At 39.1% G+C, this 26,609-nt stretch overlaps 1 protein-coding gene across 1 annotated transcript in view; it reads right to left on the reverse strand.

Annotated features, from left to right (window-relative positions):
* BEGAIN (brain enriched guanylate kinase associated) overlaps nucleotides 1-21,143 on the reverse strand; it is a 167,228-nt gene extending 146,085 nt beyond the window's left edge. The window contains exon 1 of the mRNA XM_068399420.1: nucleotides 20,403-21,143. Within this exon, the coding sequence (XP_068255521.1) occupies nucleotides 20,403-21,143 (741 nt within the window). The remainder of the gene's footprint in view (nucleotides 1-20,402) is intronic.
* Nucleotides 21,144-26,609: the final 5,466 nt, after the last annotated feature.

Below are 26,609 nucleotides of genomic sequence, written 5' to 3' on the forward strand. Positions count from 1 at the left end.
ATTTATAGTCTGAAATTCTGGCTCTATTGATCTCTGTGTGATTTTTGCTATTCGATTCAACTGTTTCCAGAGTTTCATCCAACAGGCATATTCCTCTGGGGTAGAGAATTCACTTTGACTTCCAGATATTAGTATTTATCAGGGAGAGGATGACATCACTTTTCGCTCTCTTAAACCAAAGGGGATCACAGGGATTTGCCTGTAAGCCTGTACTTCAGACATGACTAGAAAGGGCTTTCAGGATCATCTCCTCTTTAGGCTGCAGTAAGTTCAGTCTAGCAGCCCAGCTATGATTATGGAGCCAAATGAACCCTCAGAAAGAAATAATTCATGCTGGCAGGTCATTCTTTCAAAAAGCAAAGCTTTTTATTTCTCTTTGGAGCCATAACCGGCACATATGAAGTGAGATAGCCAAGTTTTATAGGGAGAATTAATACATTTTATTACATCAGTTGGTACATTCTGAGAGGCAAACAGAAAAGCCATGATGTTCCTGACACTTTACTTGGAAGAAACAGAGGTTTAAGCACCTAAAGAGGCTTTGTTGTTGTTGTTTCCTTTCCCCAGCTGTATCACTTGGCCCAATAGAAGTTTTCTCACCCTGCAAACATTGCCTATTTATATCCTTACTTTTTCAAGGCTAGAATAGCCCTGCAAAAATGTATGGTATGGATGTTGTGTATTCTTCCATATTTGGTTACCACTGTGTATGGTTGTCTTTAGCTTGGTGATGACCCAAACACTCCCCTCTTTCCTAGTGGTCTCCAGAGGTGCATTCTGGAATTTATGGCTCCTGGTATCATAGCATCTAAACTAAAGGTCTTATCCCTAAAGTTTCGCAAGAAAATGTATGAAGTGATATAGTGAGTGATTATGGAATAACCCATAAGTAAGAACTAACTTTTTAAGCCCTGTCAGGTAGAATTTGGATTATACCTCTATGCCTGAGGATTTATATACTTTCAGATAAATGTCTAACTTTACTCTGATTCCTGTTGATCTTTTAGACCTTCAGATTGTCTTGTGACAATGAGATCCATATGTAACATACTCTGTTTAAAAATCACTTCTTTTGATCAGTTTTGAATTTATTGCATTTCTGTGTCATTTCAGTCTTTCATTCTTTCATTACAAAGGTTGAAAATGGAGCACCTGACAATCATTTTACTACCCATGGTTTTGTATGTGTTTTACCTAAACTTAATCCATTTTTTTTGCTGTCTTTTCCTAAAGAAGTCTTTTAACTACTTTTAGTTCCTCTTTCCTAAAATCTTTCTGTTTCTGCCTGGTGTTGGCAAGAAGAAGATCAGAAATTTTTTCAGTACTCCAGACCAGAGTTATATGGTCACAAAAATTAATTTTTTTCTACCAACTTTTTTGACTAGAGTAGTGTTCAGCAAATCTTCCTGCTGGGTTTTCCATGAGGGTTTTTTGTTCTGTTCCTGCCTTTTCCCCCACAATAAATTTAGACTCCTTGCCACCAAGCACACTTGGATTTGTCAGTATTGAATTTTGCCTTCCCTTGTGCTATACCTTCATTCAGCTCTGTTAGTTCTCCTTGAAATCTATCATCTCTTGATTTTCCTGAATATGTTTGTGCTATGATTAAGGTCTTTTTCCTTCACTCTTCATCTGCTTTTCCTACCTTATTGCTAAAGTATGACTCACTAGTCAGTGTGTTAACCTATTATTAACCTTTAACTTTTATTAACCGTTTGGACCATTTAGCCTTACAATTTCTTTTTTTTTTTAGCTTGTTGAATGACAACAAAACTTTACCTCTTTCTCTTTTCTGACTTCTTGATTCAGCTAATAGGAACTCATCTTCTCTACAGAGCTCCACAGGACCTAGTTAATGTAGCATATGCAATCTTCTGGAAAGACTTGGAGAACACTAACTTTAAGAAATCTTTGAGAAGGAAATGTTGGGGAATTACATGCCAGTCAACCTTACCTTGTACCTGGAATGACCATGGAACATACCCTCTTTGAATCCATTTCCACCCACAGGAATTTCTTCTGGCACAGGATAATTCTTGGGTCTCTTGACCCAATTTTTTTCAGTCTTTCTAACACTGATCTTGTCTATTCTGTGCACAGAGGTGAAGATACCTCTTTAACATTCCTATCCCTCTAGTTTTAAATTCAAGGTTATGTTTTAACTTTTTTCAGCTACATAGTCAGAACTCCTTGACCCTCGGCAGTCTGTTTTATAGTCTCCTACTATAGAAGTATGACCTTTCCTTCTTACACCTAGATGTATAATATTATCACTTACTATATTAATGTTCTTTCAAAAAATTAAAAGTGAGATAACTTTGCTCTGATTCCATCATTATTTACCTCGAATGTTTGCGTTATCCATGACTTAATCATAATATTAAAAGTTTTCCTTGCAATCACCAATGAAAAGGCTTAATATTGTTAGGCCTGGTTTCTGAGATCCTTGTAAGGTGATTTCCTTTGAAACAACCCTTTAGAGAGCTGTTAATCAGTTCTGTATTCACTGGAACAGTCTTTTATTGCTATTGTAGAGCTCCACACATTTTTTAAAGGAAAGCATCATGTTATATTAAATGAAATATCTTTAAAAGCTGCTCTTTTAAACTCATCAGTCCTTTGGGGAATGTTGGCCAGAGTGTGATGCTGACGTTATCAATAGGGGTAGAAACAGCACAGTACTTCTTATCAGAGTGATGATGTTTTATAGAACTTTGGAAAAAAAAACAGTTTAATTCCTTCTTTCCAACCTGCTGTGATTATGCAAGACTCAGATTGAGAAATGGGTTGTTACAATTATTTAACAGCATAAATTGAGACTTAGGCTCTGTAAAGACTATGAAACCACTCCTTTTGGGGCTGTCCTTTTGTCCTGGCCCCAATTTGTTCACATTGGGGACCTGACTGGAGTACACTGTTGCTTCCTTCTGGAATAGGCGGTTGGGTTTTCCTCCCATAAAAAGCATGACAGGACAGTGGTAGGAGAGAAAGTACAATTCAAAATCTCACATGACATAGAATCAGGATTCCTGGGGACTTGTATGTGTTCACAGAAGCATGGAAAATTTTCCTGAAATTAACATCAGGCAAAAGAAGACATAAATGCTTCTACTTAAATATGTGGCTAATTCAGAAGGAAAAGCAGATTGGGGGAGGAAACGCAAAAATAAATAGTGGAAATGTGTTATCAGATGAACTGCCTGAAGGCAAAACACCATTAAGGAAAAACTACTGAAATTCCTATTCAGAATTCTTGAGAAAGTTATGCCAACTTAAAATAAAAAGGTATTTTAGAAATATAAACAAGGTAAAAAAAGGTCTATTTGTAAAAGAGAGAGACCTTTTTCCAAAGGAATGAAAGGGAATGGAAGCATGCCTTCTTTAAAAAGAAAAAGAAAAAAAGAAAAAAAGAAAAGATGCAGCAAGATATTTTTGGGAACATATTTAAACCAGCTATACCAAAAGATTACAAGTAACTTCTAATTAATCACTTATGTAGATAGAGTTTTATACAAGCTGTTGCTTTGAAGACATTCTTACCTCTATACTAAGTAGTTTAGTTAAATAAATGATCAAATATAAGGCTGTGAAGTTCCGGACATTTATCAACATGAAACATCTATCAACATGTTTCAAACAAATGCTGGGTAAACCATTAATAACCAAAGTCATAGGAGAAAGCTATTTTTAACCAAAGGGAATTCTTAACATTCTTTATCATTAGAAATTAAAGCATCTAATTCTTGGTGAAATTATGCAAATCATGTTGTCTATAAAGGTTGTTAACAGTGCCAGGTTTTCTCCCGTGGCTCCAGAATGGAAAGGCTGCATCATCCTTTTTCATTAAGAAATTAAAGGCTCAGATAAATGGGGCTTCCACAGCATGTGCCCTGCTCCTTGATTCCTATATAAACTTTCTCCGTGTCCATGACAAGAGCTGTAACTAGACAGGTTTCAGGACTGAGCAGCTTAAGTGCAGTGCCCGTGCTGATGAGATGGGCAGGAGGGTGTCTGGCAGCAGGGTTTTGGGGTGACCTGAATCTGTCTCCATGGGAGAGACAAGCTTGTGGGGGATGCTGCAAGTTTACCAGACTGCCAGACTGACAAGCTTATATGTGATGAGATCCCACAGAAACCACCACCATTTACTGCCTGGGAATCAGTCCCAAAGCTACTCCCCTCTTACCTCCAAGCAGTATCTGTCACATGCATCTCACCCAGTTTTGGTATACAACCCAAAGAATAAGGAAGAGTGGTGACTCCAAGCACATGCAAGTACTTGTCTGCCTGTATTGTCTGATTGCCTAACACATCAGAAAGCACAATGCACCACGGTGGGTGTTTGTAAGATTAGGCTCTCAAACCCTACTGCTTTGCCTTTGACATCATGTCTCAGTAATGAGCAGTTCCATAGTGGCCATAATGCATTATACATTGCTAATAACAGCACAAGTATCATTAGACTTTCCTACTTACAGTGTTTGTCATAACCTCAAATCATATTTTTCCACAAATAAATAAAACCCAGTGATAGATAATTTCAGGCTTTTATGCCAGAAGTGCCTGAAAAACTGTAACTCTTTTACCACTTATTTCTTTTTTTCCCTGAGTTCTCTTTTTTGTTTTCTGCGTTTGATATTTTGAGAGGTAAAGTGTTGATATAAAACACTAACATGTCTGTCACTTAAGTTTTAACATGTTCTGTTAAGTGGAGACAGGTGGAAATGCATCACTGAATAAAGAGAATTTATTTATTTGAAGTACTGTAGGCCCAAAGTGAACATGCAATACCCCATTGCACCAGTTGTAAATAAAAAATACAGAAAGTATAAAGAGAAGCAGAGCTGTGCAAAGGTCTGCTAGATCAGGTATTTTTAGAAATACAGACAACAACTGGAAAAGATTTTAATGGTGCACCTATAGTCTGTGAAAGTAACGGATGACAATGGAAAGCAAGATAATCAAAAGATAGACTTATTTCTGACAGTAGCAAGTTCTGCTGCACTTTTACTGAAGTTAATACCTTCCAGTTAATCCAGGCACAGTAATTTAACTGTAAAACTGCATTACAGGGATTTGAGTGCTGTACTTGACATAGAAATGTAAGATATTTTTAACTTTGAGCTATAAAAGGAAAGTGCAAATATAGAAAGTCTGTGACTGAATTAAGTCTGAACTGCATGAGCCTTGCAGTTCAGAAAGGCTGCAATTCCTGAGCTGTGGCTGGCAAAAATGGCATTGACTGCACTCAGGACAAACCTTAGACAAGGCAGTTAAATTTGCCACGTTGTGAAGTCATTCCATGTAGAACAAAGTTTTGAGGGGTTGATAGTGCACTGACATTATAGATATACATGAGAATTCAAAATGTTTAAAAAAAACAAGGCTTGATGAGGATACACATTATCAATGAAGAGCTGTGTTGAATTAGACCTAATGTAAAGATGATAATCACATGCCTAGACATAGCATATTTTGTGAATTATTTGGGAGAGTGTGAAAGCACCAAATTATGTACGTCCTTGACAAAGAGGATAGCAACAGCACCACAAGTTCAGCTGAGTGGGGGATGCTGCAGCAGAAGATAACTAGGAAGCAAAAAGGACATTGTTATTTTAAGTCTGATATCAGATCACAAGCCTTGGGAGTCCAGAAACATAGTTATCAGCACATAAAGTAAAGCCCAAACAGTGGAAGGCAGAGTTAAAGATAGAGGTTTACATATATGGGTGCATAAGGTAAAAGAAAATAAGATGTGTAGTTGTGCCAGGCGTCAAGAACTATCCTGTATTGTGCTTAAAATATGGTTGCTTCTTTGGTTTATGGAACTTTTATATGGTAGGACAGGGGCAAAGATCCAAAACAATTGTTTGGAGATGACAGTTAGGCAGTAGAAAAGCTCATAACAGACACAGAGAAATGCCAGTATTACCCAACTATCCTGGCATTTGTGTGTCTGAGAAAAATCCTAATGTGCCAATGCAGAGGTCCAAAGGAGACCTGGATGGTCTAAGAGTCAAAGGGCAGTTGGAGGAAATAGCTGAATAGTGCTATTATTGAAGAAAAAAGGACTGGATTTAATTTTTTGGCTACATAGAGCCCGACTGAAATTACGTAAGTACAAAGGAATAATTTCTTCAGGGAGACAAATTTAGATGGCACACATAGGGTTAATATGTTCATAGATTTAGATGCCTTTAAAATAACAAGGAATAAAGCATTACACATATTTTTGTGCACATCCAACACCTTTCTTGGAAAATGCAAAGTTATATTTGTTACTCAAGAAATCTCCCCAGAAAATATGACACTTGTGCCATTACTAGAGATGATGCCCTTATCTGGAAGAAAAATAATGAGTTAATGTGATAATAGAGTATAGGTGACTTTGGGAAGAACCAGACTTACTGGTCTGGAGTTAAGAACTGTTTACTGCCATACAGAAATTTTCCTTTAAACACACAGAATCACAGAATCACAGAATGTTAGGGATTGGAAGGGACCTCGAAAGATCATCTAGTCCAATCCCCCTGCCGGGGCAGGATTGCCTAGACCATATCACACAGGAACGCGTCCAGGCGGGTTTTGAATGTCTCCAGAGAAGGAGACTCCACAACCTCTCTGGGCAGCCTGTTCCAGTGTTCAGTCACCCTTACAGTAAAGAAGTTTTTCCTCAAATTTAAGTGGAACCTCCTGTGCTCCAGCTTGCACCCATTGCCCCTTGTCCTGTCAAGGGATGTCACTGAGAAGAGCCTGGCTCCATCCTCTTGACACTTGCCCTTTACATATTTATAAACATTAATGAGGTCACCCCTCAGTCTCCTCTTCTCTAAGCTAAAGAGACCCAGCTCCCTCAGCCTCTCCTTATAAGGGAGATGTTCCACTCCCTTAATCATCTTCGTGGCTCTGCGCTGGACTCTCTCTAGCAGTTCCCTGTCCTTCTTGAACTGAGGGGCCCAGAACTGGACACAATACTCCAGATGCGGCCTCACCAGGGCAGAGTAGAGGGGGAGGAGAACCTCTCTCGATCTGCTGACCACACCCCTTCTAATACACCCCAGGATGCCATTGGCCTTCTTGGCCACAAGGGCACACTGCTGGCTCATGGTCATCCTGTTGTCCACTAGGACCCCCAGGTCCCTTTCTCCTACGCTGGTCTCCAACAGCTCTGTCCCCAACTTGTACTGGTACATGGGGTTGTTCTTGCCCAGATGCAGGACTCTACAACAAACCAAAGCAATCTAGAAGCTTGTCATTCCCTAGTTTCTTCTTTCTGTCATCTGAGAGGGACGTCCACATACTTTGGAAAATTCCTTTATGACTATGAGGTTCATAAGCTATATTAAGTGTGAAATAACAAAAAGGTATTAGTGTCGCAATTCACTGTCAACCTGTCTGCTCTGGTAAATAAAGAAAGGTGTACAGAGATTTGTGGAAACAGGTAATTCTTTTGGCAAATGCGAGTCTAATTCAGTTGCTGACAGAAGGACCTGGGAGTGACACTCATGCAAAACTGCCCACTGAAAAAGGGCTGCTCACTTTAAATAATTTTAGGAAACTGAGGAGTGAAATAGTCACCCATGTCGTGAGGTATTATGACAGTAAACACAAGCCCCAGTTGTCCCTCAGTGCCTCAAGAAAGTTAATCCCATTCTCCCACCAAACTAAAATAATACCTTCACCTATAAGCATCTTGCAGCATTATACTGTTACCTTGCTGACTAGATTGCACACAGTGTTGTTAAGGTTATTTCCTCTCGGATGTAAAGATTTTATGATACTCTAGCACTCATCATACTTTAATTTTCTATTCAGTAGTTCAGGAAAAGATATCATGTTTTCGGTAACAGGCTACATCTTAAAACTTTTTGCCAAAAACCAAAGCAAGGCATAAACACTTAAGAACAGCAAGAACAGCAAGAACAGCAACATTCCTAAGCAACACAGATCAAGTACTTTGGTTTTATATTTGGTAAGAATTACAGCAATATAGGAAAAATTTCTGGTATATATTAGCATAAAGACTCCTCAACGTATGCAAATAAGGGAATTAATTGATCATTCTATGAGTAAATTCCTTCAACTTTCTAAGCTATATTTTTGGAACATATACATTTTATGAGAAGATCTTGAAACACTACACAAAACTGATTGAGAGTTATTCTTATTTTACAGCTGGGGAAACTAAGGCAACGCCAAGATGGGCCTTTACCTAAAGTTACACAATAAACCAGTAGAGGCAATTGTAAGAAAAGCCAGTATTATGCCCTCCCTTGATTTGACCATCTTAGGAAAAGCTTTCATCTGTCTCAGGAGCTTCCCTTATTGTCCAGATTTAATAGAAGTGTCTCATATGTAGTGGTAAACCCTATAAATCTAAGTCCATTTTACCTACATTTTGCAGCAATGCTTATCTGGGAAAAAGTTGTCGCTACACAAAACAACAATCCACACTGGAGCAGCTGTGGTGTTAACAGTTGTTGTTCGACAGAAAGGAAGGATTTAAAAGACTTCTGTTAGCTATTTCTTCCTGACATATTACAACGGTTCACATACAACTTCATAAAATTCCTTTATAGCTTAGAGGACACATGCTAATATTTATTATAGCTATTAGGCTTCATAGTTTTGAGAAATGCAAGAATGAAGCTATTGATCTGTGGTACTAAAACAATTGAGTTACTAGAAGAGCTGCCTGTTGTTTCACTTCTGATGGTAGAAGTCCAATAAGGGTGGAAAATACTTAATCCCTAGTTGTCATGAAGTTTAGCTAATTATTATGTTATTAAATAGTGACTCAGCCAGAAGGGTTCATTTGTTTCGTCCTTCTCAAAGAACTGGACAGGTTATGCAATGAGAAAATGAAAGCTGAAACTTTCTTCTCAGCACCCAGCTCTTTGTCACTAACATTTCCCAACACAGGGGAGAGATTTATTTCCTTCAAGGAAGAAAGGAACACTTAAGATGTGAATGAATACAGGAAAAGCAGGAAACCAACCGCAGCTGTCAATACACAATTTATAGAGCTGTAACACAGCTGTGGTAATATCAGACAGAGACACAATAACCTGTAAAATGATTCCTGCAGACCTGAGCTTGGAAATGGAGCAGTTAGTACCCAGCATTTGTTCTGAAGGCCTGGTGTTTGCAGAACATAGCCTCTTTCCTTCACAGATTCCTTTCTGCAATGTTAGCTCCTACACTCCAAAGTGGGTATGAGCAAGGTACAAAAAAGCTGCCAGTAGCTTGTGAGGGGAACAGTCTTACTTCTTTCTGCCCTTGCCTATTTCCAACATGAATAAACAGATAAATAATAGTTTGCCAACAGCTTCTCTCCTGCTGTAGGGGAACGTTTCCTATTTTGTTGGAATAATTAACAGGCTTTTTGTTATTTTCTACCACCATATGCTTCTTTCCTGTTCTGTATTTGCAATTCAGTCCAGCTCCCAGTTTTGCAGCACTGGGAGTTGAACAGTAGATTGCTTGGGGAAGCTGGGTAGAGCAAGGGGAAGGTGGAAAAAGGGGGGCTTAAGTGCTTATACCCTAACACTGGAAAGAGAACTTGGAGCTGCATAAGGTCTGCTGTTGTAGCTATCAATGAAGTAAAAAGCCATTTACTTTTGACTGGGGACCGAGCGGCTCAGTGAAAGAGCCAAACTAATTTTGTTTTAATTATTTATTGTGTTCCAATTCTCATTACTGTTTCTGTTTTAATTGTATTTTTAATTAACTGCATTGATTGTAATGGACTGTACGCTTCCCTCATGTAAGTTTGCTGACCAGTTTAGCGTCCATTTTGTTTTACTACAACAGCAAAAACAGAAGCAAGAGCAAACCTCAAAATACTGAAAAGTGGAGAAGACGGGCATATCCAAGGCAAATGAAGGGTCTTTTCTGCATTTTACTGCTTAGTATGGGCATCCATGAAGACAATTTTAGCAGTTTTTTGTCACCAATTTGTTACTCCACTTGAATTCCTTATGATGAGTGAGTTACTCTGGCTTTGTATGGTTTACAGTATGGTGATTCTGTTTCCTCCTCTGATAACCTCTTGTGTACTGGGCAATATTTTATCTTCTACTGCTGTTTGGGGATCGGCTCTGCTGGAGCAGCAGGAGGCGAGTGCCTGGCCCAGCGCTGCCTCCATCCACTCTGTGTTTGCGTGCCCCGTTGCAAGGCTGGGGACTCTCTGGGACCCAGTGGCCGCAAGGCTCCCCTGGGGTCTGTCAGGGCAGGGCCTGACAACCAGGGCCTGTCCCACCACCCCAGCGAGCAGCAGGGCAGCCAGGGGGCACTGGGGCCTCCCGGGCCTTGGACATCTCCCTGGGGACAGGGCTGGGCTGGGCTGTGGGCCTGCGGGTGGGCGTGGTTTGATGGGGCCTGTGGCCAGGCAGGGCAGGGCCATGGGAAGCTGAGACCGGCCCTGCTGCTGCTTCACTGGGGCAGGGACTGACAGCCCTGAGGGGCTGACATGGGGTACTGAGCCGTGGGCAGGGTGGAGGACACCTCAGGTAGTCCGGACCATTAAGGTCTACTGGTGCCCTCCGGCCCCTGACTGTTCACCAGTGGCTGTTGCTGTTTTGTTTCATCCGTCTGGCTTACAGGCAGTCCCGGTTTTCTTGTTGCAAGACTATGATCCAGCTAGGAGTCTCCAGAAATAGGACATGTCTGGTCCTTTCTGTGAGCTCGCAGCACAGCGCAGCATTGCAAGCAGTGCAAAGGTCTGGCTGGCTGCTGTAGAAATAAATGGTTGTGAACCAGTTTTTGTATCCTCAATAGCTGCTCATTTTAACTGTGTTCACACAGGGGGTTTTTGTTACTACAGTTATCTAGGGAATAGTTGTTCTTTGGGGGAAATGTCTATTTTCAAGAGAACAAGTGTTGCTGTACAAATGGGCCTAGTATTTATTCTTCATTCTCTTTTGTCTAAAATGCTCTCACTATCCAAGCAGAGAGCAGGAGGCAGAGACTGCCATATTACTGAACATTCTTGCCTAACTAACATCAAATATTAATGTAAACAGCTCATAAGCTCAACAGATACAGATGTGCATTTGAATAATTCTAGTTTATCTTTGCAGGTATTGAATTTAGAAATTGTCAGAATTGTATTGAATTGTCAGAAATTGAGAGCTGATGGCCAAGAGTGTCGTAACAGTAGGCTTTGGAGACTACAGTCTATGAGCTAGCTATTCACCAATAGATACTCGTGTGCTGTTATATCCAAGTCACTTGAGTTTTTTCAACATTCAGCTCCCAACAACTTCTGGAATATCCTTTTGGTAGTGAAAAAGGAAACAAATTTAGTTGTGGATGCAATTCTGATTTCAGGGATGGGGGACACAGTGAGATGTTTAAACAACTTCTGTCCAGTCTAGGTACTGAATAAGTTTTCTACAATATAGAAAAAAAAGACTTGAAGACTTTTCCACCAAGGCTGATTTTCAGAAATGGGAAAGCTTCCTTTAAATTCAGTAAGTGCCTGCTTATTTTTGGGAAGTCGTCATTTTGGAAATTTCACGAGCATCCTCTCAAGAGTGTTACACAGGGGTATAAATGCACTACTGTAGTTTCCAAATCAGACAAATGAGCAGAATTGCTTGTTTTATTTACTTGCTGTAGATAGACAGCAATGGTATCTCAAAGCAAATGCATCTGCTTGCTAATATCAAATAGTATTTGTCCCCCTGAGACTCCACTCACAACTCAATATTATGAACTACCCTCTCAAAAAGATTTTCCAATCAGTTTTGCATCTACATTTTAATATTTTTTCCCCATATTTTCCTGGCTTGTTTGTTAGAATATCATGGGAGACTGTTTTAAAGCCAAGATTTCTGGCATCTGCTGCTTCTTTCTTATCCACAAGATGTGTTTTTCTGTCATCTAAAACTCCTGGCACTGAAGAGTTTCATCTGAGAAGGTCAGATGTAAGCCCCTCTGCAAAGAGGAAGTCATTGAAACAAATGTCTGAGCTGGTCTGTGAAAATGTTATTTTTTAGAGCTTTATGAATAAATATGTATTTTATAAATATAAAACAGCTTCCAAAATGGGGTCCAGCTTCTCCTTATAAGACCTGAGGTCAAGGCTGGCAGTTCCTGATATTTTGAGACATGAGTCATGGTGTTGGGGCAGGCAGGCTTCGTTTCTGAGGCCCACATTTAGTATAACATAACTGTAACTCATAAAAGTTTCTGCTCTTGAAATTTGTCAGTCTCAAAGTTTTAATGCTACAGTTTCTGATGTGAAACTAGAACCCATGGAGCACCAAGAGCCACAAAGAAAACAAAGTATTTCAAGTGCAGCTTTGGCAGAGTAATATAATACTGATTCCCTCTTTTCTGCCCCCAAAATGCATGCTGTGCTAGATTCATATTAAGAAGTGAACTTTTATTTTACTCAGGTTAGACGTTAGAGCACAGTGGGGAGGGGAGCTAGGTTACATCTATGTTTCTATTAATTACATGCAGTACATCAGTGGGCAGAATTTAATAGAGCCGAAAACCTTAGAATGAGGGTAAAAATATCAGTCGCTCACAAGTGAAAAATAAGCCAGAGCAAACTCTGTCTCTGGGCAGTGCCTTGCACTTGAATCTTCTCTTGGTTGAATTCAGAGATTTTCACTGTGTTGAACAGACAAAATGGTTGTGTTAATTATTGCATAAGTCTGTGGGAGAGAGTTACCTGCATGCTGAAGTCTGCTTCTGTGATATACCAAAGCCATGGCATGATAGGGCAAAAAAAACCCCAAACATTTCATAAACATGACAAACACAGGCTGCTGGCTGAAGGAAGAAATGAAAAATGGGTTGAAACACCTTTAAAATCTTTTGTCATAAATTACACAGACAGGCTTTTAAACCAAACCTGGGCCAGAGAAGAAAGACCTATTGGTCTTTTCTACCTCTTGTTCTTTTGCCTTCCCTTGTCTGGCTCTACAGTTTTCAGGCATCTCTGCTGATGGTAATTGTTATAAGCCTGTTGTAGCTTCCATTACTCTGAAAGTACCATTTCTTTCTAAGGCATCCATAGATAGAGAGTGCAATTGAGAAGTGATTTTCAAACTCAAAGGAAGGGGAAAAGTCGTATTAACAAAAATCACTGGAAAAGGAACACTAAACATTTTTGATTGCCAATGTTGCTTTCGTGTGGCTGGTGCCAAGAGATATCGAAATCGATGTGAACTGCATGCTCTCAGCATTTTTCTCTGGCTGAGTAGCTGCCCCTCTGAAGGCAAATAGTAGATTTGGCTGGAAAACAGTTTTGTGTTTTGTTTGGAGCCCTGAATCCTGTGCAGAAGTTCACCGTCATAATAATGTCTTTTCTTTTATCCAAACATCTCCCTGCTGACTCCCTTACTGCTCCCCTTCTTCTCTAGAAGTGGAAGGGTGGGGACAGGGGGGAGGACAACCTGAGTACAAACCCTGTCTTCAAAAATTGCAGGCTTTATGGTGAGATACTTAATTTCATTTAAAACACATTGGTTTTATTGTCAAGCAGCTCAGACTGTCTTTATTTTATCCTGTCTTGAATAAATAGCTTACTCTTTTGAGTACTGGCTTGTACTGTCTATGCTCTGTAAAGAAAATTTTGATCTAATTTGTATTTGATGAGCTGAGAAGCTGTAAATGACCATATGCATCATCTTGGGAACATTGTAGTTTTATGCACTGTGTTCGACTAGACGAAGTATCCATTAGTGACCCAACGGAGGTGTTTTAGAGCAGGCAAGAAGAACTCTCTAAACACCATCTGCTCATACTCTTGCTTGTAAAACGATGTCACATCTGCTTCTCTAAAAACATTATGCTGATCTCTCCTACAGTACATGTCTACTGAACTCCTCTTAGCAGTGGAAAAAGAGTCAATGACACATTATTGGGACAAGAGGTGTTAAATTAACTATAGATAAAATTGCACATGGCCGCCTTGGCTTCCCATACCTTGTGACTGCACCATTAATGTCACAAACAAATGAGAGGATTCAGCACTCTATATTTAACTGATGAAGCTGGGTAAATACTTGGACTGTTAGTCTTTGCTGAGATCCATCTTGCCCCAGCTTGGCTGCTGTTGGTACAACTAACACTACTACATACTTCAAACCTAACATGGCTATTGAGGAGATATTTAAGATAGCTTGACCAGTGGAAAATGAGGTTTGTCTTTGATTTCAGATGGACTGAGGGTCAGAAAGCACTACCATTTCTTTTGGCCATCAGATTTTATAGCTTAGAGTATTTGGCTGCCTAACATCTATGAGGTGTTATAAACATAATTTACCTACCCTGGAAGTTCCAAGTGTACATATCTGCATACGTTTCCAATGCTACTCATTACTACTGCACCCAGAGTGACAATTTCATAATAGTGATGTATAGAATTAGAAAAACAGTCAGTGTTGGTATCAGAAGGAGAGAGCTTATGATGATGCAATAGGAATCCTTGTAAGTACCGAGGAACTGCTGCCCCAATTGACTACAGATGTGGTACTCAGCTTTCCACACCCAAATTCAATTGTTTTGACCTATGATTCTTATACAGTATTACCAGACACAGAGACTGTTTTCAGGGATCTGCAGATGAAAAAATATCAGAGTGAAGTTGTTACAGTTTCTGTTGCTAGCAGCTCAGTGGCTGTGCTCACTTTGTATGATAACAAGTTTAAAGCTAGTAAGTCTGAAAATTGCTGTATTTGTCTGATGTCTCTGAATGATGAAAAGTTGACCGATATCTTCTTTCAGTCAAGTTTTTGGTAAAGGAACTAAGCCATGTGTTTTAATATATATCTATTTTGACAAAAAATTCTTAGACTACTGACAACCCGATGGTCACCTCCCATTTGCAAGGCAGCGGGGAGCAAACTTCTAAGCAGTGTCATAGAATCATAAATTGGTTTTTTGGAAAGGACCTTTAAGATCATCGAGTCCAACCATTATCCTAGCACTGCCAAGTCCACCACTAAACCATGTCCCTAAGCACTGCATCTACACATCTTTTAAATACCTCCAGGGATGGTGACTCAACCACTTCCCTGGGCAGCCTGTTCCAATGTTTGACAGCCCTTTAGGTGAAGAAATTTTTCCTGATATCCAATCTAAACCATGCGGGATAGCAAGGCAAGAGAGAGGCCAGGATGCCAGGAAAGGTGGTCATGTGGCATTTTCCATTGCCGTATGAGACTCATACGAGGCCTTAATGATATGATCTGTCATGTGCATGTCATGTGCTAAAGATCTGATACAGTTCTCTTTCTTACCTTCCTCTGGTAACCTTGAGTTACCAGAGCTTCATTATTTCTGCTATTGAGGGTAGTTCTACATTGTCCTGCCTGCCTGAAAGAGCAGGAATAGACCAGAAAATAGGACACTGGAAGGCTTTTCAGGCCTGTGTTCTGCTTCTGGCTTTATCACTGAGCTGGGCAAAGCACTTCATCTCTGCGCTTCTGGTGCCACCTTTTACTATTTCTCTTAGTGTATTGCATTCATGAGTCAGTGAAAAAAAATAGATACTTTCCATTATAATGTATTTGAACCCAAATCTTACTTGTAAACATCACTGTACTGTAAATGGAAATGAAAGATTTGGCATTCATGTAAGAACAAAGCAATTACCTTTTGTAGAGCATGGCGGCAGGCAGGAAGGGCTGAAAGAGGACTGAAAGCCTTCTGGTGTAAAAGAGCTTTGGCCTAGAGCAACAAAAATCACCATCTTGTCTGCTCTTTCAGTGAAATTCTGTTAGAACTCAGGTGCCCTGGAAACTGAGATTCTTTAGAAATGGAAGATTAGTTGCATTTTCTACTGCTATGACACTCTACCAAAGCCTTTGCAGGACTGTCTTGCTCTGCCTCAGGTTCCTTCATGCCTGGTAAGTTCAGCTGTGTGAGGCTATAATTTCTAAAGATACCTCTGCACCTTCAGAGCGTCATCCCCAGCCTAAGGCATTCTTCTTGCAAGAGAACCTGTAATGAACAGCAGGAATCCTCATGCATAACAGATAGCAGAAGGAGCAGAAATTAGTATCACTTTCCTTGGTTTTGTTAATGTCTATGATACTTTACTTCAGCTGGCTACCTATAGGGTTCCTTAAGAATTAAACAGCTTACATCGATTAGATATATACATCATCAGGATTTGAATCTTCTTGATATCCTATATAAACATTTTCACTGGTCATATTTCTTCTTTACAATAATTATTGTAATATTAATTTCTTGTGAGAGGTATGAAAAGGGGTGTTATTCTAGCTTGTGCTCCACTCATCTGCATTTTATAAGGAAGTATATGCCCTAAATATTTAATGTCTATAGCCCTCAAGATGGAAGAGGACAAATGCCTGTTACAATGCAAGTCTTTGTAACAGGCATTTGGCCCCTTCAGTCTTGAGGGCTATAGACATTAAATACTTTAGGGCATACATTGACTGAAATCAGAGTGAGAAAGAAATCTTTATTTTCAGATAGTTTTGCTAAGGCTGCAGGAGGGAATTGAATTGCTTATATGGAGCCAAAGTTTGGCCCTTTAGACTAAATCACACGGGAGGGAGCATCACTGCAGCACTGACTCTCCAAGTGCCTTGTCCTGATAGGCAGCTGTAGCATCAACCTGAGCTGGGTGATGAGACTAATGAAATTCATCTGAGAGATGAAGCACAGATGGAAATGTGAGACAATCAGGGATGGAGATAGATTGGTAGCTGTAGTATGTCAAATATAGAAGAAACCCTGAAGCTGGTGCCAAACCAATCTGAGAAGCCCACCTAATGTGTTGCCACTTTATAACTCTGGGTTCAGAAAGAGTCTGTGTTCATGCAATGATGCTGTCTAGGTAATAAGCAATTGTTGTTGGTTCTACCTTCATTGGTGCAGCTTTGCGTGGATACAGCTAAATTATTCTCAGACATGGCTCCATAAGAATAGATAGTTCCTATGGAGCAAGACCATGTTTCTGCCCTCTCACTACCTGCCTGATTCAAGCATATTTTATAGCATCTGCAGTCTTAACTTTCAAACCGTTTCGTAGAAGTGCCATTAACCCAACCCAAGCTTGTTTTTTAAGACTCCTCTGCACCAAATTGGAACATTGTATTGCTAGCAACTCAGGGGGGATATTGCAGCTTACTAAGTCATTTGTATTGATCAGGCTTGACCTTGCTTATCCTGTGTGAAGAGATAATGTCATGGCCTTAGGCGACAAGTGCACTATTCCTTAGGACATGTGTGCATATAGTTGCAACGATGAGGTCAATAATTAAGTGCTTCTAAGACCTCTTGCACACAGAATGTTTACTACTAATATTTTCTCATAAGGTGGAAAGATACAGCTCTTCTAAGAAAGAAACAGGACTGCTTTCCTGTGATCAAGAAACACCAATGTCTAATATTGTGTTATATGGTCCCTTGTGCAGGCAAAAGTAGATAAGTAAAGACAAGATATAGTTGGAAAGTTGATCCTCATTCGTGTATGACTAAAGTTAACTGAAATGTAATATTCAGGTCGATTCAAATCTTAAGACATTGCAGATTTACTCTGGTCTGAGTCAGTCTCCTGTATGATTACTTAAGAACTAAGTTTTTACCCATAGTTTCCTCCTGGAACAATGGCAGTGGTATCCAAAGCTTTCCTGAAGGCATTGGTTACTTGGAACAAATGTATTTAAGAAGAATGTGTGTTAAAAGACTCAGATCAGTCTCCTCTTATGCCTGGCTTTCTTTGAAACATACCCTGGATCTGAGGAAAACACATATTGTTTGGACCCATCCACATTTCTCTCTGTGTTGATCTGACTCTGACAAGCATGTCTTCCCGGTTCTGAGAAACTTTCCATTGTGTACAACCCTTTTCAGACTTTTCCTGCTTTTTTCAGCCTACTGAACTGGTCATTTCATTTCAATCTGGAAGTATGACGTAGTCTTGAGTTGTGCAGCCTCCTCTACATTGGTGTGAATTCGGATGCTTGCTTTCATCTAGTTAAATCATTTTGCTTTCCTGCTTATTTATCCAGTAGCTCCAAATTTAGATCTGTACATAGAGATGAGAAATAATTTCATCCTGCTGGCCAGTTTACTAAAATTTTTAGACCATAGCAATGTCATGTCCATCATATTTGGCAATTGCTTTCTACCTATCAGAATTCCCTTTAATTTCAGTCACTAAATGGAGCATACTTTTTGATGTTGTTACCTGTCTGGATATTCCTCTGCACAGATCTGCAGTGAAGGTGGTTTCTTTGTGAGATTTCATTTCAGTGGCAGCTGTTTGCAAACCGATAAATACTTGCTGCAGAAATGTCCCTGAACATTTCGACCAGTTCTCAGAAGTCTGAAAGTTGAAAATCACTTTAGTGGGTCTGGATCCAACATAGACACATCAAATGCAGTGCAGACACAGTTTTGGACACCTCAAGGGTCTTCAGAAAGCATAACAGCCAGGAGGCAATGTCACAGCATTCCTCTTCTAAGTCACATCTTTTTATTAGGTGCAGCTTTCTTAATCTCAAACTTTCAAGCATGTTCTTTCATGCTCTTCAGGATGTGTGTTGTTATACCTCTTCTATCCTGTTTTTATATCTAAGTCAATGTAAGCAGATCTGTTTCTTTCTCTCAAAGATTTTCTTCTGCATATGAATAATAACTTGGCAACTAAAACGTGAAACAGTTTTAGGCAATGTTCTATATGTGTATTCAAATGAACATTACATAACAAAGTGCTTTTTAGATATCTTTACAATAATGGCACCCAAGACTGTCTGTATAGTTATCTTTTTGCTTCTTACTAGGCATGCTTCAGGTGAGGACTTGCACTAAATTAATTGCATTGAAGTCAAAGTTTTTGTATGTAGGAGACATGAATCTGTAGATGTGGCTGAATGTGTTTTGCTTTTGTTTTTCTGCCTGCCACTCCTTTCTTTTCTCATGTTGAGCTTTGCAGTCTGAGGCATTGTTTGTTGAGGTGAAATGCTTGGTAACTACTGTGTTTAATTTAAATGACTAGACTTAGAGCAGGCTGATGCTTAAATTGGAGTAGACTGATGCCTGCATTAACTGAGTGGAATTACAGAGCACTCGGGAGTGTTTAGTCAGGTTAGTACTCGATCGGTTGCACATTCCAATCTGTACAGTAAGAACAAGTCCACTGGAAAAGATGCTTTGACAGATGGCTAATTGAAATGTGAAAAAAAGCATATCCTGCCATGGGCTCAGGCTGGAGCCTCCTGCCCCTTGGCAGGACAGCTCCCATTGTGGAGCTGTGACACGCACGACAGAGTGTGCAAATTCTCTCTACGTTTCATTATCTTTCACCTCGTCTCTTGTTCCTCTGGCCATCTTTGATAGGTAATAATTAAAACATCCAAGGACATCCTATAAAATCCTAAACCTGGGCTGCTGAAGATTGCATGAAATTCTTAAGACTGGGATATTCTCCCACTCGCTACAGTCCTCTGTGAAAACAGACAATCTTTTGTTTCTTTGTTTTTAAATTTGAATAGACTTTTTAAAGAATAATGCAGCTGTAGCAGCTCCGGTTTTACCAACATCTGTGTACATGCGTATAGTCTTAAGCAACAGTTCCTGGACCTTTATTGTTTTAGCAGGATTACAACTACTGCTCTGGAGACATAATAGCATAATGTATCAGTTCAAAGTTTGGCAGCTCACAATTTCTGACAATGCCATGAAAGCAAAGAACATCAATTTCCCTTTGGCCTCCTCCATAGGAGTAAACACCTCTTCCTCAACCAAACAAAGAATCTCATAAGAAAAAATTAAAAACATAAATATTTTTGACCAGACAATAGAAGAAAACTTCAGCCCTTTTTTTCTTTCTTTTTCAGTTCTCAAGGTTCTTTTCAGAAAAATCAGGAAAGAAATTATCATTCTAGATGTATTAACTCCAGACACACAAACCTTAGCAACGTTTTCAGGATATCAGAGCTCTCACTAGTACTTAAACACACTACCTGAGCATGCCTGTTTAGTGTAGAGATACCTGAGCAAATTCTAAGCTAGTGAGCTTGACTACCTGACTAGTTTGTCACAGTATCCTCTTCACCCTTTTCTGAGGGTGCCTTCATTGCTCATATAGAGCTGACCTGGTTATATATATGCTTCACTGCAGTGCAGGCATACCTTTCCTGTTTGGTCTCGTAAAGTCTTCTTTTAAGACACTAAACTAAAAGGACTAGGGAGTTGTATCCTGTCTTTCCTTCCTCCCATACCTCCTAGAGCTGGTTTCTTCAGCTACTAAAATTAAACCCTCCATGTGTGTTCCACCCTGGAGAAAAGTTTGTGTACACAGTAAGAGCCCACCCAGAAAGACACAAATGCTTCCCAAATAGTCACGTTAAGACACAAGTGCTTGTCACATACCACACAAAGAAGTGATTTGAGAGAGAGCTCACCATGCTTGTAATTCTAGGCAGAGATGCAGATTTTGCGGCTGGCATTTCTTTGCTTTGAGAAATCATGTCTGCGGGCAAGCCAGATCTTGTTCTGCATGAGGCATCGTTATCCAGTGACCTGAGAGAGGGACTTGTATCCAGGGACAAGGATTTCTCTAATTTGCATGTTAGTGCTCCAGCTACAATGTCATCACTTCTCAGACTCTCTAAGTCTACTTCTTCATGGTTTTTCCCATCTAGAATGTTTTCTTTCCAGCTTTCAGGAGACTTTCTTTTAATATGCAAATCATCTAGGCTTCTCGCACTGGATGGAAAGGTACTTTTCAGTTTAGCAGCTCGGTGTGCCCTCAGGCTGGTGGGATCAAGCACTCTGAAACTAACTTCATTAATAAATTGAGAGAATTTGAGTTTAGCTTCTATTTTTTCTTCCACAACAGACAATGAACTTGACGATCCTTGACTCATCAAGCTCAAATCAGATGCAGAGGAACTGATTTTCTTGTGAGTCGTCTTCTGCCTTTGGAGCTTTTGGCTTGCATTTCCCATTTCTGCTGGATATAGAGAAGAGTGTTCCAGTCTGTGGGTTTTTTCACCCCCTTTCTGACAGTGCTTTGACCGATGATGCTGATAGCCTTCATCCTTATTTTTGCTTTTAACAAAGCTTTTAGCTTCTGACCTTGTGTTATCCTGTAACTCAAAGCTGTCCTCACTGGAGCTGCAGCGTTTTGAGTACCTGTTCATTATCAAATTTCCAAAGAGTTTCCTCTCCGCATCAGTTCCTACTTCTGGTACACATGCAGTGGTGGATGCATGGCATGCTCTTTCTTCAGTCACCGTGCCAACTCCCTCTTGCTCGGGTGCTTTTCCAGACACAGCACCCCCTGGCTTAACAGGGGAAATGGAGCTCTTTGACAGTGATTCCATTTATTTTTGTGTCTGTATGTCAGCTGGCATCAGTGAAAGCGGCGTTCCCATAAATCCTTCTCTCTCTTGCAAGACAACAGGCATGACTTTGAAAGGCATAACAGTGCAGCTACCACATTTTATCCCATATGCATCCCAAATTATGCATATGTTTCATAATTAGATCAATAGCACATTGTCATCATTTTAATTAGCCATACTAATGAACAGAATCTATAGGACATGTAAATTTTCCAGGATATTGAGTGCTTAGTGGATGAGCATAGGCTTTCATTGATCCAAAGCAGCACATGATCTATTCCTGTCTGTTGAACTGGAAATCAAACTACCATGATGTAGATCAATTCTCACTAAGTAGAGTCTGGCGTGGTTCTGTTTCGGGGCTTTTTAAAATCCGATAGTAGAGAAGGTCATGCTATATTGTCCTAATGCTATTAGTGTTTGCTATTTTATTAGAAAGCTTAGTGACAGATCTGCTAGATCCAGAAAGGCAAAAAGAGAATGCGATTCTCACTTTCTACCTGCTTGTTCTCGCCATAATTTTCATTTTAAAATAATTTTTAAAGGTTTGAATCCAAAGCGAGGTGCAATATTTCAGCATTGTAAATGAGTCTGGAGTAGTAATGATGGGTCATTCCTGTACCTTGCGTGTGAAGCTCTTCTCATTCCTTACTGTTTTTATAGACAGGCAAGTCTGAACTGTGAAGTGCAGAACGTCTATTTTTGCTTTGTATATGCGGGAACCTAAATGCTAGTTTAAGTGAGGTTACGGGCTCTAGTCTGACTTTATAATCAGTGTGAAGGTTTGGAGTGTCCCAATGATGTGCTGCCACGGGAACTGACCAGAGAATGAACTGGCTGATAAACTCAAAAGGGTTTTTTTGCATCTCCTTACTTTAGCATAAGGGTTAAAGCAAGTAAATTAACCCTTTTTGTCTGGTGGGATTTGGAATAATTTAACACATTTTGTCTGGTGGGAATCAGACTCTGCTTACATCATCATTGTCTGTGCCACCGCCATGGCTTTCTGACTGATGAAATGCAGCAGGCAGAGAAAGAAAAGAGAAGCGAATTACAAGCAGAAACCTGAATGACCTCTCTTAAACACTAGGGCAAGGAGACATGAGGAGGATCCCTGGAAGGGATTGACAATGTAGGAGAAGGTGTCAAGGAAGGGGAAAAAAGTCAGTGAAGAGCACGTTTAACAGTATCACACATAGCTGACAGGTCAGCAGCAGCTTGGGTTGAAATGTAGTTCCACGAGCTTTTGAAACGGACATTGTGTTTAGGTCCCACATTAGAAGTCACTTTGCCCACTGCACAGAATTTATTGTCTCCATGTTGGTAATTCCAGGACTCATTTAAATCATAGTTCATAAAAGCTGCTGAAGTGTTGCAAATCTCTCAAATTAACATAGTAAATGCATTAATTTTGCAAATAGCAGGGGGACAAGATCCTTTTAACACATCAGAAATCAATTGCTTTTACTGGAATTACTTTCTGAAATGCTTCTATATTTTGTATGGGACTGTGCCATTCCATTGAATGTTACAAACATTATCCTGATCACAGAGACAATGTGGCTTAAAATACATAAAAACTGTTCACGCTGTCTCGTTTTAGACAAATTTATTCCTCTCTCACTTGAATGTCAATGGTGACAGTTTAAAGAGCTGGTGAATGCTTTCCATTGTCAACACAAAGATTTTCATGACCTTTTCAATGCATTCAGGGAACAATACAGTACTGCTGTCTTCTTGTAAAGTCAGAATTTAGGGCTTTTTCAGTATGTCCTAATACAGACTCCTGTAAACTTACGGTTACTCATTGAAGCAAACAGGATTCCCCAAAGACATAGGGTCTACACTAATGCATCTCAGGGCTTTTGCCTTCCAGGATCCATTAGAACTTGGCAAAGTGTGAGTTCTGCAGTTTTAATGGACTTTATTAATATGCTTATTTCAGAAACAGAGTGAGCCTCAGTCTTGAGCCAGAATCTGTAATGGCTTGTACATATTTGGAGAAGAGCTTTTTTATTCATGAGGGACTGGGCTCATTTGTGCATGAGCAAAGCTGTGTTAACTACAAACACAAATTCAGCTATCCATTACATGTGTGCAAATTTTAAGGTGTGAATCTGACAGAAGTCTGTCTCTGACAGAGCCAATGATAATGGCTCATATAATTCTCTTCTATTGTCAGGAATTAGCCCATTTGTCATCTGTACAGCAGTCAAATATAATTAAAAAAAATAGGAAAAGTATCAGGTTGTAGGTTATAGGTAACCTAGGTGAGGTACATAATATTCGTGGGGTTTTTATACTGCTTATACTGCTGCTTCTCTTTCTTCAGATGATTTCTGCCTAATGACTTTAGACACATGGCATAGACATATCAAATTATTAAGAAAATAATTAAGCCACAGCTGCAAAATGACAAATGTCTTCTTATCTGAATGATACAGATCTTTTCACATCAATCCCTCTAAAGCTTGATTGGAATATATGTTATCAAAGTTTATAGTAGCAATAACTGTTCAGTGGTCTGCTTCAAAAAATTTGCCAAAATATTCTCTAGATACTACCTGAATCACAGAAATTATTTTCACTAGTCACAAGTAGAAATAGAGAAGCTGAATATTAAACGAAAATATTCATAAGAATCTGGATGTTTGAGACTTTGAGCTCTTTTATAATGATTTGGTGTTCATGATTTATATTCCATATGTTAAGTGACTTAATTTTTAAAGTGTTAAAATTGTTTCGCCTTATATATCTAAATCTCTTTGAAAATGTTGCTGATAAAGAGAATGTCTCATTCCAGTGCAAGCAGGTATGTCTGTGAATAGCAATGTGTTGCTGCAGTAGTCTGGGCTGTATTCTTGAAACAAATACCTTTGGAGAGCTGTAATACTGATCAAATTCTTCTGTTATTTCTTGCTACAACACGCCTCTGCTAGGTGGATATTTGCCTGATTTCTAAGTACTTCTGAAAGTGTCATATTAACATTAAAATCATCTTAAGAGAAAAACTTATACATTAATTTTGCCCTATTTTAGAAATGGTGGGCACAACTCTTGGAATAGCACAGTATGCCTACGCAAATCAATTGAAAACTTTCTGACCTAAGTGACAGACTTGACTGTAAATAAGATACCCTGTTAGCAGCTCTGCCATTATCTTGTTAGTTGACCTTTGGTGAACATCTGCACTTTCTTCTGTAGCCACCATTAACTGTCCTTAAAAAGTAGGAAAGTACTGTCTTTTTCTATGCATTGCTACACAATCTTGCATAATGAGACCCTGATCAAGGTGACATCTCTAGGTACTGTCAAGACTCACACTGTTATAATTCATAAGTGAACCATTTCTAGGGATTCAAGTGGATCCAGTTTGTAATTTTGTGTAGTGCAATATGGCTAAGCTGTTTTATTCTATTTTGGTATTAATATAAGAATATAAACAAAGCAATACAGATCCTTTCTTGCTAAATTGACTGCTGAACCTGAAACATCTATAACAGAATGATAGCTAAGATCACAGCTTAAATGGGATTTTCATAATGATTCAGTATTTCATTTGACAAGACTGAAGCATTCAGGGACTTGTCTAGTTAACTTGTTACTTAGGAAAACACATGAAGAATTTTCTAAAGGTTAGTTTAGGCTTATTTATATTCTGAGTGTCATTTTGCACAGACTTTGTTAGGAACCTGCATATTTCATATAAAAATGAAGCATAACAGAGTTACCCCCAGACATGATGATGTAATATAATGTCTCTACAGACCACTGCCTGAAGATTTAAAATTGAAATCTGAGTTTTGTGGGAATTAAAAAACCAGTTTTGATTCCCCCCTCCCTTTTAAATAATATCCTTGTTTTTTAAACTTCAGGAGATTTTAATTTTTGCTAACAGTATCAAAAGCAAATACAAGCTATCTATGTAGCAAAAAAGCTGCAGTAGGTTGTTATGACAACTGGAAGTTTCTCTGTGTAGAGCTCTGGAAGATATAATTTTTGGGTCAAAGCAAACATTCAACAGTTCTAGTACTAAAGAAGTGTGCAAAGTTTTTGTATATCTAAATTTATGCCTTTTGATGCATTAACAATAATATATTCAGCAGATTATCTACATTAAAAAAATAAACAAGTCTAAAGGTTTTCCACATTTTGAGAGTCATAAGAAATCTTTAGTTTATTAAAGAAAAAAAGTGTAAATCTGATTTTAAACAATGTTGGGGTTTATTTTAATTCCAATTAAGATTGGTTCCAGAGCCTTTTGTAGTCAGTGAGTAGACTCCAGCATTTTGGATCAATAATTACACTGTTCTCTATGCTGTTCTCATTGAAGCAAAGAATGAGTTTTGCCATTACAATGAAGTGTATTGCCTATAAGTAATTTTGTTGGTATTTCTCAGTCAGCCTTTCAACTGCTCAGAAATACTGCCTAAGCACCAGAGCCAAATCCACCAGAGTTGGTAGGAGTTGCAATTAATTTCAAAGCTCTCAGTTTGCCCTACAGATATGTAAGTCCTTCAGCATACAGTCCGCTCTCAAAATAGCTATATACCAACTCTTCCAGTGCCCATTCTTGTTCAGATATACTCTTCCCTCCTGCCTTTAATGAAAATTTTATTGCATCATATCCACTACTCTTTGCACTTCATGCAGTTCATTTTGAAGTGTTTTATGGGATTTTTGTGTTTTACAATTAAGTTTATTCCTTTAAATAATACAGATGTTCCTCTCTGGGTTTCTTTTAGCAGATGATTTCTTTTTTCCTTTTTTTTTTTGTAATGGTTGCCAAATACTGATTTGTTTTTAATACAAGGTTGTCTAGCCCTGTTTCTTTAGCAAGACAGTGTTGGCTTAAAGTCTTCCAGCATTGTTTTATTTAGTTAGTATCCAGAAAGTGCATCGCATTTCTGAATTAATGGGAATAATGTCTATTTCTAGTATGCTAGGTGTCACACAGCAAAAATTCCATTTCACTAAATATTGCCTTCACCATATTTTTTTTTTCTTTTTGGAACAAATAATTTCTAATGGACAGGAGACAGAGCCAGCATTGCTTACAGTCATTTAACCTCACTAGGGTCTCCTTGAAAGTCTTGCAGTTCTGTGGAAAATTCCAGTAGACATTTGCTCTAACTCTGTAAGATCCACCTGTCTTCAGGACCAGTAAAATGAAAGTTAAGTTCTTTTGTTTTAGTGAATGACTGTTAATGGGGACAAGTTAAAAATCTTAAAATGAGTTTTTCCTTTCTCTATGACTTGTTT

The sequence above is a fragment of the Nyctibius grandis genome, chromosome 4 (assembly GCF_013368605.1).
Source record: "Nyctibius grandis isolate bNycGra1 chromosome 4, bNycGra1.pri, whole genome shotgun sequence".
Classification (NCBI taxonomy): Eukaryota; Metazoa; Chordata; class Aves; order Nyctibiiformes; family Nyctibiidae; genus Nyctibius; species Nyctibius grandis.